The sequence below is a fragment of the Clytia hemisphaerica genome, unplaced genomic scaffold (genome assembly GCF_902728285.1).
Source record: "Clytia hemisphaerica strain Z4C2 unplaced genomic scaffold, Clytia hemisphaerica genome assembly, whole genome shotgun sequence".
Taxonomy (NCBI): domain Eukaryota; kingdom Metazoa; phylum Cnidaria; class Hydrozoa; order Leptothecata; family Clytiidae; genus Clytia; species Clytia hemisphaerica.
The window spans coordinates 1,873,041-1,889,788 of record NW_027103262.1 but is presented as its reverse complement, the minus strand read 5'-3'; the positions used below and the strand labels follow the sequence as shown (position 1 = coordinate 1,889,788).

At 37.2% G+C, this 16,748-nt stretch overlaps 1 protein-coding gene across 1 annotated transcript; it reads left to right on the top strand.

Moving 5' to 3' along the window:
* Positions 1 to 4,502: 4,502 nt before the first annotated feature.
* LOC136799512 (uncharacterized) lies at positions 4,503 to 7,874 on the top strand. The gene has a single exon (XM_067056229.1). The coding sequence runs from the start codon at positions 4,503 to 4,505 to the stop codon at positions 7,872 to 7,874; it is 3,372 nt and encodes a 1,123-aa protein (XP_066912330.1).
* The last annotated feature ends 8,874 nt before the right edge of the window (positions 7,875 to 16,748 follow it).

Genomic DNA, 16,748 nt, shown 5'->3' with positions numbered 1-16,748 from the left:
ATGGTAAGAAACTTAAGTTTACAAGTGTCATTTAGTTTTTGCTGGCTTATAGAATCCGGCAGGATCCTGGATGGTTTCCCTAACTGAAAGGGGAATAAACCCTATGCTTTTTGAAAGAGTATAGAATTACCTTTCCAATGGTTGGTACCAAAACGAGTGTCTGAATCAAAAGCTACAAGCTTTTATGCCATTTTGAAGTTTCAAATTTCAAAAAAAAATAATTGAAATTTTTCAACATTTTCAAAACTGCTGCGCGCTCAAAGGGTTAACCAAAAAATTCTTGATTTTTTTTGAAGACTCCAAACTGCTCAAAATTCCTGAAAATGACAATTAGGAGTTATTCGAAGTTGTTTTGACCATAAAAAATCCTTACCAGGGGTCTCATTAACCCTTAGGCTCCATAGGGCGCGTTTTCGCGTCTTCTTTCAGTGTAGCTCTAAAGCTCTAAAACAGCATCTAATAACGAAAGCCAGAATATGATTCTTCAATGGGAATCAAAACTATAAAGTGCACTTAAAAACATCAATTTGTCAGATCTAACAAAATTTATAACGGCACTGTCATCATTGACAATAAAACAAACAATATTCTGTCAAGAGCCTTGTAAACATTCCAACAACTTCCATCGAAATGATCTATCACAGCTCAGTCTACCATTTTAGCGCGGTCCGAGGATTGAGCCGAGAGCTCTCGCAGAGCGCCCGAGCTCCCGCGCGGCGCGCACCGCAGGAGGGATGAAAAACTTCAATCTGTCAATCATTTTCTCAAGCGAAGAGTACGCGAAGCGATTCTAGCTTTACGATAGTGCCGCGGATCATCAATGGATAGTATTCAATTATCATATCCCTTTATTTTCATTACTCGAACTTTTGCAAAAAAAAGGAAACATAGAAAAGTTGTATTTTTTACTGCTCTATTCACATACTGAATTTGAAAGATCTTCTATGTGGCGTTTTTTTGCAAACTTCAAAAAACTGATTTTTGTCCCGCCTTTGCAGGATTTTGGCCCAAGTGCTTGAGTGCAGCATAGGGTACAAAGTCCAAATATGCGTTTCCCGTAATTTTTGTATGAAGAGTTAGGTCTACACTGTCTTTTTTGAATGCTCAATATAAAATTTTAAAGAAAAACTGAAATGCAAGTCACATTTTCGGTTTCAGGGGTCACCTACAGTGGGTCACCTAAATTTTAGGGATCATCTAAAACTTGGGATGAGGCTTGAATGGCCCAAAACAGTCCCTTCCGTTACGCTTATTCTATACCTAATATTTACAATTTTTAGGAGTATTTGTAAGTTTATATAGTTAGTTCTAGTTAGTTCTATCATTTTAGGTTAAAAGATCATATTTGACTATTAAAATTCAAACTATCTTTTGAAACAAGTTTTTTCCTAGTAAAGATGTTAATTAAAAATTTGAAAGTTGTCCCTTCCGTTTACCCCTCCAACCCGAAAATGTAAATTCATGAAAAACGATTAGGAATTGGTTAAAACACTTTGTAGAAACATTTTAAGAGTAAGTTTAGTCTTATAAGTGTCTCTTTCTTGTAGAAATAACAAGTTTTTAGTTATTGGTTGAAAATTAGAAAAAAATCAACCACAACAACTTCTAGGGTCCTACAGTTCTGCAAAAAGGTAATATAGAGGAGCACATACTTGATTATCATCATAGAGGTATATACACATCCAAATAAATAGGTTTTAAGCAATTTTGAGGATGAAATTTTTTTAGCGTAACGGAAGGGACAGGTGTACCAAAAATGTGGCCTTTACCCACATACACCATACACACTGACAACCAGAACCCATGAAATCCATTCCTCGACGCCTTCATAGTCACAAGAAGAGAGATAGTCTGGAAGCGCTCGGGCCGTCCTTAGTGTTTTTGCCTACGGCTCGTAGTGATGTTGAAAATCGAACGACGGCCCGATGGACATACAAAATCAAAACAAAAAGCCAAGCGAGGGCAAGAACTTGGTGTAACATTACATATTGCAGACATTTAATTGTATTCTTCTTATACTATACGCTTATTATAATATACCATAATATATAATACTTTTATACTACCTCATATCAGTTGCTGCACACTATCCTCTCTATCCTCACTGTCCTCTCCATCCTCACTGTCCTCTCCATCCTCACTGTCCTCTCTATCCTCACTGTCCTCTCCATCCTCACTGTCCTCTCTATCCTCACTGTACTCGCTGTCCTCTCTATCCTCTCCATCCTCACTGTCCTCTCTATCCTCACTGTCCTCTCTATCCTCACTATCTATCCTCATTATCCTCTCTATCTTCACTGTCCTCTCTATCCTCACTGTCCTCTCTATCCTCACTGTACTAGTTTTGGCGGATGAGGGAAATGTGCGGACGGGACCTCCGAAAATCGACCCTTAGAGAGACTAATTTAAAACTTTCTGATTTTTCCGACCCTTAGAGAGACTTGGAAGGGTGAAAAAACCGACCCTTGTCCGCACATACCCAGCACCCATTTTTGCTTAAGTAACCCCCCTCCCCAGGTACACGTTTTTTTTTAAAGAACAAACTATATAAGAACATAAGGCTTCGAGCCCAAAAATTTAAGAACATTCTAAGAACATACTAAGGCTTTGGAGACTTAAAAACATGCAATTTCTTATTCCAATTAGGCTTCAAATCCAAAAAACTAAGAACATCCGAAGGCTTCGAAAATTTTTGACGTTCTTATAAAAAAAACGTGTATATGATTTGTTCTTATAAGAAACCTGTAAAAAACACAAAAAACAACATACTAGCTCTTGTCATCCTTTCTCGAAGATCAAATCTGCACGTTTCAATCCATCTTTCAGAGAAAATAATTTTGGTACCAAAATCAGAAAAGACTACAAAGCTTGATTTTCTTCTGCTGATCTATAGATTCTACATCGATGCTCATACAGCAGAGATCTTAAAGTTCCGTTTAACAATATAATCTTTGAAAGAAAATTTGGATGCAATGTCTTCACTAACTTGGTTATATAAAACTGTCTTTTTAAAAACGCTGATGAACGTAATTAATTTGACATCAATTAAGGAAACAACGAAACGACCAATACAGTAATTATGTGTATTTGATTAGTTTGTCAAAAGATCAAAGTTCATTGCGTGTTAGGTTTGTTACCTTATTTCACGACCTATTAACGACCTAGGATATTACTGGTTCAAAGCACTTAAAGAAGGACCGCCCCGATAAGGTTCAAATTTGCGTGACAAAAACAAAATGACATTAGATTAGGCTGACATAGGTCGAGTGTATATGAAATTATTGCAATTGAAGATCGTGGTCCCACCTAGATTGCGCTCGTCCTTAAAATGTTTTTTTTAAATACTGTTATTTTAGATTCTGATGAAACTTTAAAGTTTTTTTAGGGCTAAACTCAAAAAGTTAAGAACATCTGAAGGCTTCGAATATTATGGACGTTTGACCATCAAAGCCTTATGTTCCTTATTATTTGTTCTCATAAAAAATGCAGGTACACTCCAAGGTTCTTCGTATATATTTGCCACACAAACTGTCATAAATCTATGGATCATTGAAATCCGTTAAAACGATTAAAACTGATTATACACTTCGTTTATGAGAGTTAAATTCGTTCAATGTTTAACCGGGTGTTTTTTGAGTAAATGAGAATTTAGATTTGCATGACGTCACCGGTAAATTAAAGTTGTAAAAAGTCAATAGTCAAAAGTCAACTAATAGGAAATGCAAACTGTAAAATTTGTCAACATTCTAAGTGGCGCGGAACTGATGGAAGGCCTTTTGCCGAAATGGAACTGTGAAGACAGCATACGAAGTATAGAGAAATGACATAAGAAATAACATCTCTCCTCAACAATGAACGTAATGACCTTGAATTTAAGCAAGCCAGCCTTACCTAAACGCCACTGCCTGAAGAGACTTCGCCGGAGCCTGTTAAAATATTATCTATTCTCTCAGTTTGCTTTAGAGTTTATTCTTTAGTGTTCTTAAGTGGCTCTTATTTTTTGTCATAAATGAAGCGAAATAAAAAATAGTGAAAAATAGGGAGACTTACGAAGAAATGGTGGAAGTTTGACTCGACTTTCTTCGGCGGTCAAGAACTAACCCTTGGAAACTCATTTTGGATAAAACACTCAAAAAAAATATCAGCCTCTCGAAAATATATAAGAAACAAGTAATACTTTAATGGACCTACCTATTTATAAAACGAATAATTAGAATTTAATGGAAGTAATGTATAATTTTAAATTTCGATTTATATATCAATTGGAACGGAGAAAGCAATTAAGAAACACCTTTTCGGCAGTACTAATGTGCATCTATGTGCAAAAAATCGCAAAAAACTAATGAGAAAATCTCGAGAAAATCTCAAAAAACCGCTTTTTTCGGGACATTTCCGGTTCTAGCGGCCGGAAAAATTTCTTTTTCGAAAACTAACTAACGAACACGGGTTAATTTATAATAACAATAATAACAATAATAATAATAACAATAATAATAATAACTATGCGCATCCACCGAAGATGGGAAGAACTCTACCCGAACCTCCGGATCACAGAACAAAGGATCTGCGACCAACAAAGACAGATTGTAAAGAAATCAGAATCCAACGAAAACCTCAGGGGAAATTGGCTGACTCAACTCGAAATCAACCAAATACGCCTTGAAATTCAACAACTGGTCACAAACGAAAACCTCAATCAAGACGAGGCTCCAAACAACGAAGCCGAGGAAGAAAACAACCCCCAGCTTCCCAACAACGTTCCCGAAGAACGAGCTGACCAACCCCGAAATGAACCAGAAATACTTAACGATAACGAAAATCACGAGCATGAACAAGAAGAGATAAGGCGAATGATCCTTGAGGAGTACGCTCGAACCATCATAACCCCGTTAGAAGAACGAAAAAACATCCAGAAACCAAGTAAAAAGAAGGGAAAGTCTCTGGAAAAATCCATCGGGAAAGTGAACGAAGCTCTGGAAGGCATTCCATTGCTAACCGACGTAGCTGACGTCACAAACCTCGATCACCTCGTCTACGCGTCAGCGGTCGTGGCAATTGAAAGAGCGCAACTGCAGAAAGAATGTCTCCCGAAAAAACGCATCAAAACGAACAAAAAGACTGATTGGACATTCAAAATGCAGAAACGAATCGACGATATCCGTGCCGACATCAGCCGTGTATCGCAAATGGTTGATCCTAACCCGTCACCAAAAATGAAGAAAAACTCTAACTCTATGAAAAACAAATACAACATCCAAAACGATGAACAAAGAATAACAACACTCGAAAAACTGAAACAACGACTTCTAGCGCTAAACAACAGACTCTCTCGATATCAGAAACGGCAAAAACAATTTCAACAAAACCGTGACTTTACCGAGAAACCTTCCAAATTATACGATCAACTCCGTGGGAACCGAATTACCATCTCTGACCCACCCGAAAAAGAAGCTATCAAAGAATTTTGGAAACCGTTGTATGGCAACCGCAAAGAGTACAACAAAAACGCGTTATGGTTAGACGAGTATAAAGGATCAACCAATCACATCATCCAAGCTGAATACACTGATATCGAACCGAAAGAAATCGCTGAATCGTCCTCCAAGTTCGCAAATTGGAAAAGCCCAGGAATTGATAATATTCAGAATTATTGGTGGAATAAACTCAAAGTATTCCACAACAAAACCGCACAAATCATGAACTCAATCGTTAAAAACCCGGAAACTTGCCCTCAGTGGTTAACTACTGGCCGAACAACCCTCGTACCAAAAAAAGTCGAAACTCGAAATCCCTCTAATTACAGACCAATCACCTGCCTCCCCATCGTTTACAAAATCCTCACCAGCATCATTACATCAAGAATGCTACACCACATCCAAGCCAACTCAATCATCCCCGTTGAACAAAAGGGAAATGCCAGCAACACCTACGGCACGATCGACCAGTTGATGATAAATAAACTGATCATGGTTAATGCCAAAAACAAACTGAAAAACATCTCAACAGCGTGGATTGATTACAAGAAAGCATATGATTCAGTTCCGCATGACTGGATCATCGACACACTCAAAATTCACAAATTCGACAAAACCATCACCAGCTTCTTTGAATCCACAATGACTAATTGGCAAACATCACTCACCCTCAACCACGACACTGGCCTGATCTCTACCAACAAATTTTCCATCAACACCGGAATCTACCAGGGAGATTGCCCATCAGGTACATTGTTCATCCTTTCGTTACTTCCACTATCCTGGCTTCTAAAAGAAAGCAAACTCGGTTATCGATTTAACAAAGAGACAACGATATCTCATCTACTCTTTATGGATGACTTGAAACTGTATGCTGCGAATGATCAACAACTCAACAACCAAATCAAACTGGTCAAAACATTCAGCGACGACATCCAGATGAATTTCGGAATTGAAAAGTGCAATAAAGTGACAATCAAACGGGGAAAAATCACGAAAAGCGACAACATCGTACTCGACAATGGTGAGATACTAAAAACCCTAGACCAAAACAAACAATACAAATACCTCGGGTTCAATGAACACCAACTTACTGACAAATACACCAAATCAGCACTGAAAAATGAGTACTTTAAAAGACTGAAGATGCTACTCAAAAGTGAACTCAACAGCCTCAACACAATATCCGCCATCAACTCTTATGCCGTCCCAGCTCTGTCGTATGGCTTTCCTGTACTGGACTGGACGATCACTAAGCTAGAGAACATCGACCGCGAAACGAGAAAAGTCTTGCAATCATTCCACGTGATGCACAACCAAAGTGACGTAACAAGACTCTACCTCCCGAGAAAAGAAGGTGGAAGGGGTCTTATCAACATCGTTGACCACTTCAAAAACTGCATTATCAACTTCAGCTCCTACCTACTAACATCAAACGAACCCTATCTGACCTTGCTATCCAACTGGCAACTCACCCGCGGTGCAAAATCGATTCACGCTATGGCCCAGTCATACAGCCAAGAAATCTCTCTCGAAATACAGCAGCTTTCCATCCTTTCAAAAAGTCAACGAAAAAGCAAAATCAAGATAAAACGAATTGAAACAAGAACTGAAATCTTGAAAGCCAAGAACCTCCATGGACAATACTTCCAGCTGCTTGACGAACCGCACGTTGACAAAACCCTAACGACAGACTGGATACGATCGTCAACCCTGAAACGTGCAACAGAAGCCACCGTATGCGCGATTCAGGAACAAGCAGTTACTACCCGCTACATTCAGAGACGAATTTTCCATCAGCAAGTCGAAGAAACATGCCGTATATGTAACCGAGAAAAAGAGACCATCCACTACATTATATCAGGCTGCACAGTACTTGCACCAACAAAATATCTCCAAAGACATAACAACTTGTGCAAGTACATTCACGAGCTTCTCATGCGTGAAAACGATTTAAAGCAAGAACGCACCCCATGGTACGAACACCAACCACATCCAGTGGAGGAAAACGAATCCACCAAAATTCTCTGGGACTTTTCCATCCAGACCGACCACCAAATCGACCACAATAAACCCGATATCGTCGTCCTAAACAAACAAACGAAAGAAGCACTGATCATTGACATCGCAATTCCGTCCGACTACAACATACCCCGTAAACGAATTGAGAAAATCCGAAATTACACCGACTTGGCAGTAGAATTAAAAACTTTATGGAACCTGAATAAAGTTAAAATCGTCCCAATCATAATTGGTGCAACTGGTGTGATACACAAAGGATTGAGTGATGATGTAGGAAATCTTGGTTTGACTGAAAATAAATTTAATATTTCAGAGGCCCAAAAAATAACGCTGTTAGGCACAGCACATGTCGTCCGAAGTTTTTTCACTTTAGCTTAAAATTTCTCTAGTTAAGCAAATTAAGAACTTAAAAAAACAATAAGCTTTCTCGAAAATTTTTAAAACTTTTTTAACTCTTTTTCAAAGCCCGGGATCCACGTAAGGCAAGTAGTATATATATTGCCGAAAAGATAGGAGCCCATTTCCTCATAGTCGAGTTGTAAGTCTAGTCTTCTAAGAAACTACTCTTCAAGTCACCTTAAATTGGGGATCTTCGTAAAACAATAGGCTTATCACAAGTAACGTAGGAATGCAAAACAAGCTTTGCATACCTCAATACAACTGATAAGCGCATGGTTGAAAAGGAGAACCCAAAAGAAAGTTTCGAGCGGTTAAGAAATAATACAAATTGAAAAGACAATTTTATATTTCTATTATTTATCTAGCATGTTTGAAATCAAATTTTGAGAAACTCTACTAAACCACCATCTTAACTTTTGAAACAACATACTTTCAAGTTTAATTAGCAACTCTTGATTCCACAACTTTTAAATTCAATCAAGCTCTTCAAGTTATCCATAACTTTGAAATAACTTTGTTTTGATAGGCCTTTGATAAACTTACGGCATAGTTATTTATTTTTCTAAATAAATTATTTATTTTGAATATTATCTCTCTAGGAAAACAAACGTTTTTGGCCGACTTTCTTTAAGATCTTTTCATCCAAGTTAAAAAAATTTTTTTGAAGCACTCCAAGCTCTTGTTAGTTCTTTTAGCACTCTTGAAAATCAAAATCAAGACTTGAAATCAATATCAACGGTATTATATTATGTTTTTAGTATTTATTTTAGTACGAGGTGTACTCTTTATAAATTATAAACAGGAACCCTCTATTGTACTTTATACCTTATATACGGAAAGAAATGAGTAAATAATAATAATAATAACAATGATATATTTCTGGCATTTCCAAAATTTACATTTTTTCGTCCATATACGTACTTCCCCATGGGTCAGGGACCCAGCAGAAGATTTTTAAGTACTTCCCCGTGGGTCAGGGACCCAGCAGAAGATTTTAGAGTCGTTGTGTGCCGGGCACAAAATGAGTTTGTTCTTGGACGCAATTCTTCCCCATGAGTCAAGGGCTCAGCAGAAGCTTCCCCATGGGTCAGGGACCCAGCAGAAGATTTTGAAGTCGTTGTGTGCCGAGCACGAAATGAATTTGGTCCACGACGCAATTCTTCCCCATGAGTCAAGGACTCAGCAGAAGCTTCCCCATGGGTCAGGAACCCAGTGGAAGATTTGTACGTGTTTCCGCCCTTTCTTCTCCGTGGGTGAGGGACCCAGCAGAAGAGGTAAGATTTTATATGATCTTTCAGACGATAACGAAAATACATTATCTGATAATGTTTTTGGAATCGAATTTGAACGCAATCATTGAGCCCCTGTATTTGTCTGGGGATAGCATTATAAGTTCGTTAGTTGGCTTCTCAAGGATCTCTCTCCCTTTTGTGATGATTATAGATTCTACTAACATTCTACTGTAGAATTCGTCTCGGATCATAGACCAAAATGGGGCAGATTTCCACAAGGGGATCACGAGGGTACCTTTGCATTGACTATGTAAGATAAACTTTAGGGCTTCTGGGATAAGATCGACCGGTGGAACTACGTAATTTATCTCGTTGGACTTGGACCAGTTTTCTGAAAATGCGTCCACTGCTTCGGAGCCTGGGACAAAAAATTTCGAATTGAACCTTGGCAATTTTGTGTTTTCTGGGCGTGCAAAGCGATCTACTGAGAAAGGACCCCAACGTTTGTTCAAAAAGGCAAAGAATTCGTCTGTAATTTGCCAGTTGTCAAAGTCAATATACTTAGAAACTTCGTCTGCTGTCTCGTTCTCCTCCCTTGGGATCCAGTTTATTTTCAGGGTAATTAAGTTAGCTGCACAAAAATTGAATATGTCAAGGGCAAGGTCTTGCAGATGTTTTTTACGACTACCTTTTGAGACGATGAGTGAAGCGGCAAAATTGTCGGTGAACCAGTTAGTGGATTGTCTCGTTAGAAGCTGCTTAAATGATCGAAGACTGTATAAAATAGCCGAAAGTTCTCTCCATGTTGAGCTAAGACCTTGCTCTTTTGGGTCAAGATTTCTATGGCTTTCCGCCCCTAGGGCTGGGATATGACTCCCGATACCAAAATCACTTGCGTCAGAATAAACGTTTACAAAGGTGGCCCTGTGCTCCGAAATAAATCTGTGATTAAGCCGACGTAAATTTCCCAACCAAAATTCAAGCTCTCTAATTGCCTGTGGGAATTTCTTTAGTGAAATGGGAGCGTCCCAAGCCACCTCACTATCGATTGCTTCGTAAAAGTAACGAGATTTTAATTGAGTAATATCGCCTAATACAAATTTCATAGAAATTATAGAGCCTGCTACTTTTGACAAAATTCTAGATGTAACTCGTTTCAGGGTTAGGGTCTCGATTATCAAATCAATTAAGGCTTCGATCCTTTTTTCTGTGATAAAGTAGGCGTTCTCTGAGAAGTCGATAATTACTCCCAGCCATGTCAGTCGTTTCTGGGGGTGCCAAACAGATTTTTCTTCGTTTACTACAAAACCAGACGATTTAAGTGACCGCCTGACAAATTTTGGAGCTCCAAATGGCTTTTACTGAATTAGACTCTGTCCCGCCCCCATCGTCGAGAAAAACGCATATCTTAATGCCATGGTCGTGCCAGTAGGAGACCAAGGGTCTCAGCAATTTAGTGAAAATCATTGGGGCAGAAGACAATCCAAAAGGTAGGACACAAAATATGAAAAACTTTTCTCTTCCATCAAGATTCCAAGAGAATCCGAGATGGGTTTGGTGAGCCTCAGCTATTTCGACATCATAATAACCCTTCCTCAAGTCAAATTTATAAGCAAATCCGTTTTCGGAAATAAGATTTTTGAGTGACCCCCAGTCATCGAACGAAATCCTCTCTTTAAATAGGTAAGCGTTGACATAAAGTAAACCGAGAATTAGCCTTTTCTTTCCAACGCTGTTTGAAGCCACTGAGAGGGGACTAATAACCTTTGGTGCAAACTCTACCTCCCTGGCCGAGCCGTCTTGAAGTAAATCCCTTATCGATTCTGAAACAAATTCTTTGTTTTCGAGTGCGGATTTGTTGTTGTTTGAAATGCTTCGTTCAGGAATGTCGACAAATGGCAAAAAATATCCGTATTTGATGATGTCTAGAATGTACTTCGGTGCCTTCAAAGTATTTGAACAGAAATCCAGTTTAGGCTTAAGTTTTCCCTTTACAGAGTTTGTTTCAGAATTAACAAGAAAATTAGCATTGCACTTATCTTTAGTTTCTGGATTTTCTTTCAGGGCACTCGTGTCGCCAGTGGCCATATCTGTTACATGCAAGGCAACGTTCATTCGATCTGGAATTGCTGTATTTTGTCGTGTAACGGCTCCCAGAAGACGACTCGGGGTTCCGTGACAAAGTTGAGGATGGCTTGAATCTCTTCGGAGGTTTAGGTTCGGATTGGATTCTTTCCAGTACACGTTTTTCAGCTCTTTTCAGACGCTTCTCGTCGGCGGTGTCGGATGCAACGCTATCGGTTTCGTACTCTTTAACAGTACTCCATCCACCGGGGGATTTATCAGCAATTTTAATAAGTTTGTTTCTTTTCTTGAGGTATTTTGATAGATCTTTTAGTTTACTTTTTGCCTTCTTAATGTTCTTGTGCTTAAGGTGACTTAATGCTTTCTCGACTAGGCGAAGCTGATCATCATTAAACTGATATTGAATCTTACACGATTGTTTGTTGAAGTCTTTTTCTTTCTTGTCTTTTCTTTTGTCGGTGGTGTCGTCCTTGAAATCTAAGAATTGTTCATCTAAGTACTCTTTCAGTTTTTCGAACATATCACCATCACCAACGTCTTCTTCTGAAGTCGATAAAATTCTCCTTCGAGGCATACTTACACATAAACGGTTCAGTAGCTAATGTGAAGTTTCTAAAAATTTTCTGGTTTTTAAAAAGATTTTGATCTCCCAAAGGAATTAGTAAGGTTGAAAAAAGTTCACAAAAGCTGTTTCTTAGAGACAAGTAGTTAAAAGATAATTGGAGGTTGGAGCGTACAATTCCCATGAGCTCTCGTCATTGCCATATTCTCTTGAGTATTGAAATAAATTTATTTATTGTGATTTTACTCAAGTTTCAATGGGTTTTTATACACAGGATATTTTTCTCCTTGCGTTTTTTGTTTTGACTGAACCTTCATGTATTTTGACTTTACAATCGTTTGAGTTGGTGAGGAAGGTATATTTTTTGGTACCAACTCGAGCCTGATACCAATTTGGTTTACGATAATTTCTAATGAAAATTGAAGTTGTTTTTTTATTTGGAGATAAACATGCCGTGGAAGCGTACGGGAAGCAAAGGTAATTTTTATTTTTTTATTTCATCTTTTTCATTTGTATTTTTGGCACATTGGTTTTGACACCCCTGTCTCGCAGCCCCGTTGAAATCTTTTCCCGCAGTTGGAGTAAAAAATTCTATTGTTTTAAGGTTAAAAGATCCAGTTAGGATGTACCCTGAGTATCAGAGGTTAAGTTTTCAAAGAATATATGGTTTTGACCTGTACTTTTCACGGTAGTTAGGATGGTTTTGGAGTGCAATTTTTAATCATTAAGTTTCGAATGGGGATGGTTCTAGAGTTTTTTCCCACCGGGGACGAAATATTTGCCAAATTATGAAACAGGGGTGTATTTTGAAAATGCTTTTTAACTCTTTCAGTATTGCCCAGCAAAATATTCTTCATTTATGAACAATTCTTTTGGCTTTCATCATTTCTAATGTAGGACTTAGCTCAAAGGTAGATCTTACTTGCAGAGAGCTTTCCAACGAACCCAATCATAACCCCATCTTACTTTAGCTAAAGTCGTTAAATTTCATTTGAAGTTTACGTACAGTGGCTTTCAAAAAATGCTTCAATTTCAGTTTCCCAAAGTAATCTCTCAGATTAAGACTCTAAGAAATTTCAAATTGGTTCCCTGAACTTTACTAAAATTCCAATCAAAGATTCTGAATACCAAGCCCAAGGATTATAAAGATCAGTGAATTAGTCCTGTTTTTTAATCTTTATATGTTTATGTTTACGTTGCATATATTTGTTTACGATTTTCAATTTTATACCTCCTACACTTTAAGTGAGCTTTTTTCTCACCACGAGTTTTTAAAAATAAATCCCTTTTTACCGATTAAAGGGTATCAAGTAAGATTTTCATCAAATCAAATCGGTAATCTCGAAAAAAGGTATAGGGGCCTAGCGGGCGGCTTCAATACTATATGGGGGCGTATGGATTTGACAGTGTGGCGGTAATAGCCGTTTTCTCTGTCAGTTTATCGGTGTGAAAAGGTACATCCGGCTTTTAGACTGGCAAATAGTTTTTTATTTCGTGCCTTGGACCGTTCAAATTTGGCATTCACCAGGCCTAATAATTAAGACTCCTGCTATTTGCATCATCTAACGGCGATTCCTGCAAACAAACTGAATGAAACATTCGAGGCTTAAAATTGCTGGTACAGTGATGTAAATCTAGACTGAGACAAATATTTGAAATGAATCTAATGCTTGTGAGATAGCACTCAGTGCGTAACCAAGAGGAGCGAAAACGATAGAATTTATGACGTCATTATCCCTTATGCATACAGGTTCAAGCAGTGAATGTTTATATTAAAGCGTTGATCGTTAACCGACTTACTTGATAATACCTAGGATTATAGCTCTTTTTTAAACAAAGTCATTATATGTCATTGATATGTCTATAATACCCTATACCAACATTTAAAGACTACACGTTGTATTTTCATAAGAAAAAACTACATGGGCAAAATACAGGGTGTCCCTAATTAAAGTATCGAGTTTGAACATGCGATTGAGTAGAAAGTTTTATGTGCGTGTTCACAAAATTGTATTTTAAGCTCTCCCTCTTTTTTCTTTGTCATTACGATTAATTTATACGTTGTAACTACCTTTTGTAATAAGCCTTTTGTGATGGAGAACGTTCTTATATTTTAGCGATAACACACACAAACTTTTCTACTCAATCGCATGTTCAAACTCGATACTTTAATTAGGGACACCCTGTATAAGGAACAAGTTAAGAACGTTTTAAGGCTTTGCGAACCAGAACATCCGAAGGCTTCAAAAATTTTGGATGTTCTTACGAAAAAACGTGTATGCTATGATACTGTTCACTGGTTTCTTTTTATGAGAACATTTCAAAAAATTGTTCTTAACTTCTTTTAGATTTCAATTCTTCAGACATTATGTTCCCTGTATTGATAATCTCTGGCATTTGTTGTGTTGGATCGATGCATATAATTATGAAATCTTTCAAATTATTTCGCATCTTTTTTTGATATATAAATGAATATATAAATAAAAAATATGAGTCATTGTCTTCCTTTTGAGAAGGATTTTCTATTCTGCATTTACCTGTTTACTTTGGGGTATACTTACGTCATTTCGGAATTGCGGAAATCGACCCTTTTTTCTTCGGAATTTCAGAAATCGGGCAAAACTCCTTCGGTATTTTGGAATTCTGAAACTGTTTCGGTATCGGAAATCCATGAATTTTTGCTTCGAAATTTCGGTTTTATAAAGTTTTTATCCCCATTTTTCGGAATTCATGCATAAAAAATCAATTTTGATGAAAAATTAGTCAAAACGAGGAAAAATACCCAAAAAGATCGGTATCGGAATAGCAAGTATTTTTTTACGGAATTTCGGAAATTTTGGCAAAATTATTCGCTATTTCGGAAATTGCAAACCCCGTACGTCCCCCACTTTACTTCCAAGTCTTACACTTTAAGTATATTAGGCTAGATAAAAGAAGTGAGCACTCAGGGCTACATACAGTCGGAACCACTACATAGAAATGGTAACTATAGCCTTAACGGGAAATATATCCCGAACGGGAAGGTGAAAATAGCACAAAAAGGAAACTGTTTCCAGATTGAAAATTTCATCACTTTTCTGTTTCCTGTTTTGATCAAGAACTTTTCATTGTTCCCGAACGGGAAGTTGAATTTTTGTAAACAAAGCAGGTTTTTGTTTCCCGATCGAGAAGAAGTTTCCAAATCGGGAAGTTTTTAATTAGGAATGGGGAAAGTAGAATTAAGAAGCGGATCCGGTGGATTTCTTAACTACCCGGTGAAAGGTATTTATTTACCCTCTTTTACAATAGGCATCAGTTATTTACCTTCCACGACCATTTCCGGAGTGCGCAGAGGTCACATTCCCGATCGGGATACTGATCAACTTCCTGATTCGGAAACTCTATCCATTTCGGGAAGTTTCTCACCTTCCCGTTCGGGATATATTTCCCGTTAAGGCAATAGCTGCCATTTCTATGTAGTCGTTCCGACTGACATAGTGAACGTTCATCAGCTCAGATTGTAAAAACTAGTTTTGGGGTATTTGACTATTCAAACCTCGGCTAAGTGTCTTACGGAACATTTTCCGAAAATCCCCGAAAATCTAAGATAACAAGCATCAGTGTTTTGCCAATTTTTCTTCATCAAATCAAATGATATTTTCGGACATAAATCAAAGTAGGCTTATCATTGAATGACAAAACCCATTTGGCACATAATACGTCCAAGAAAAAAAAAACAGATCACAGCTGTTTACTAATCAAATACGCAAATCAACATTTTATTATTGACAGCATCGACGGTCAGTATCCCTCTTCTATGCCAATCGGCTACATGTTTTTTATGTAAGAACAAACTATGTAAAAACATTAGGCATCGTATTAAGAACAACTTAAAGAACATTTCAAGTTTTTTGGACTCTAAAACACCCGATTTCTTAGGAAAATGCACAAAAATACTCCCGAAATGCTGAAAATAGGAACATGTTAAGAACTAAAAAGTTAAGAACATCTAAAGGCTTCTTGTAAAAAATCAAACGAGTACTTGATTTATGACCTATTGGCTGCTGTCAGTATAGCTGCAAAACATCTTTTTAAAAAGGAAAATCACAAACTTTGCGGTTACCTACCGGTATAATGTATTTCTTTTTCCGTCAATCTAATTTTGCGGTTCCCCCTCCTTTTTTTAAACCTGTCCGTTTCGTTTATGTTCTTATTTAACGATATCTAACTAATTATGACGTCATAAAACTGTCAAGAAATGTTAAGGGTAGATCTTCACGAGTTCTTTTTAACATACACGGTTTTTTTCTATTAGAACACCTAAAAATTGGCTGAGCCTTGATGTGCTTATTTTTTTAGCAATTTTCAGCCTAAAATGTTCTTAAAGTCTATTCACGATAAGTGTGCACTCTTTTTTCATTTACTTATAACTTTTTTGAAGGAATTCTTCAATCTTTATAAATTTGGTATCATTGGAAAGATATTAGTTAGTGGAACAATTTGAAATAAAAAAATCTTTAAAATGATTCTAAAAATGAAGATGAAAATGAAGAAGAAAAAAATGAAGATCTTGTAGAAAAGTGCTATAACTATCATTTTCACTGAAGTAAAACCTTGATTATCGAACGTCGTCACTGTGAAAAAATTTCTCAAAAATAATCATTCAGTCAAAAGATATAAAACAAAGTTATAAGCTAATTGACGTCTAAAAGCGCTGATTTCTGCTGTTTTCTGCTGTTTTTTGGGGTCAATCACTTATTAACTTAGTATCATAACTTTGTATTGAATAAAATCTTAGTGAAATTTTTCACAGTGATGACCTCCCAAGATCAAAGAATCTCTCCAGTGAAAATGAAAGTTATAGCACGTTTCTACAAGATCTTCATATTTTTCTTCTTCATCATTTTCATCTTCATTTTTACACTTCTTTTGAAGATTTTTTTATTTCAAATTGTTCCACTCACAAATATCTCTCCAACGATACCAAATTTATAA

Coding starts and splice junctions, on each gene's coding strand:
- LOC136799512 (XM_067056229.1), top strand. CDS start 4,503: ATGCGCATCCACCGAAGATGGGAAGAACTCTACCCGAACCTCCGGATC.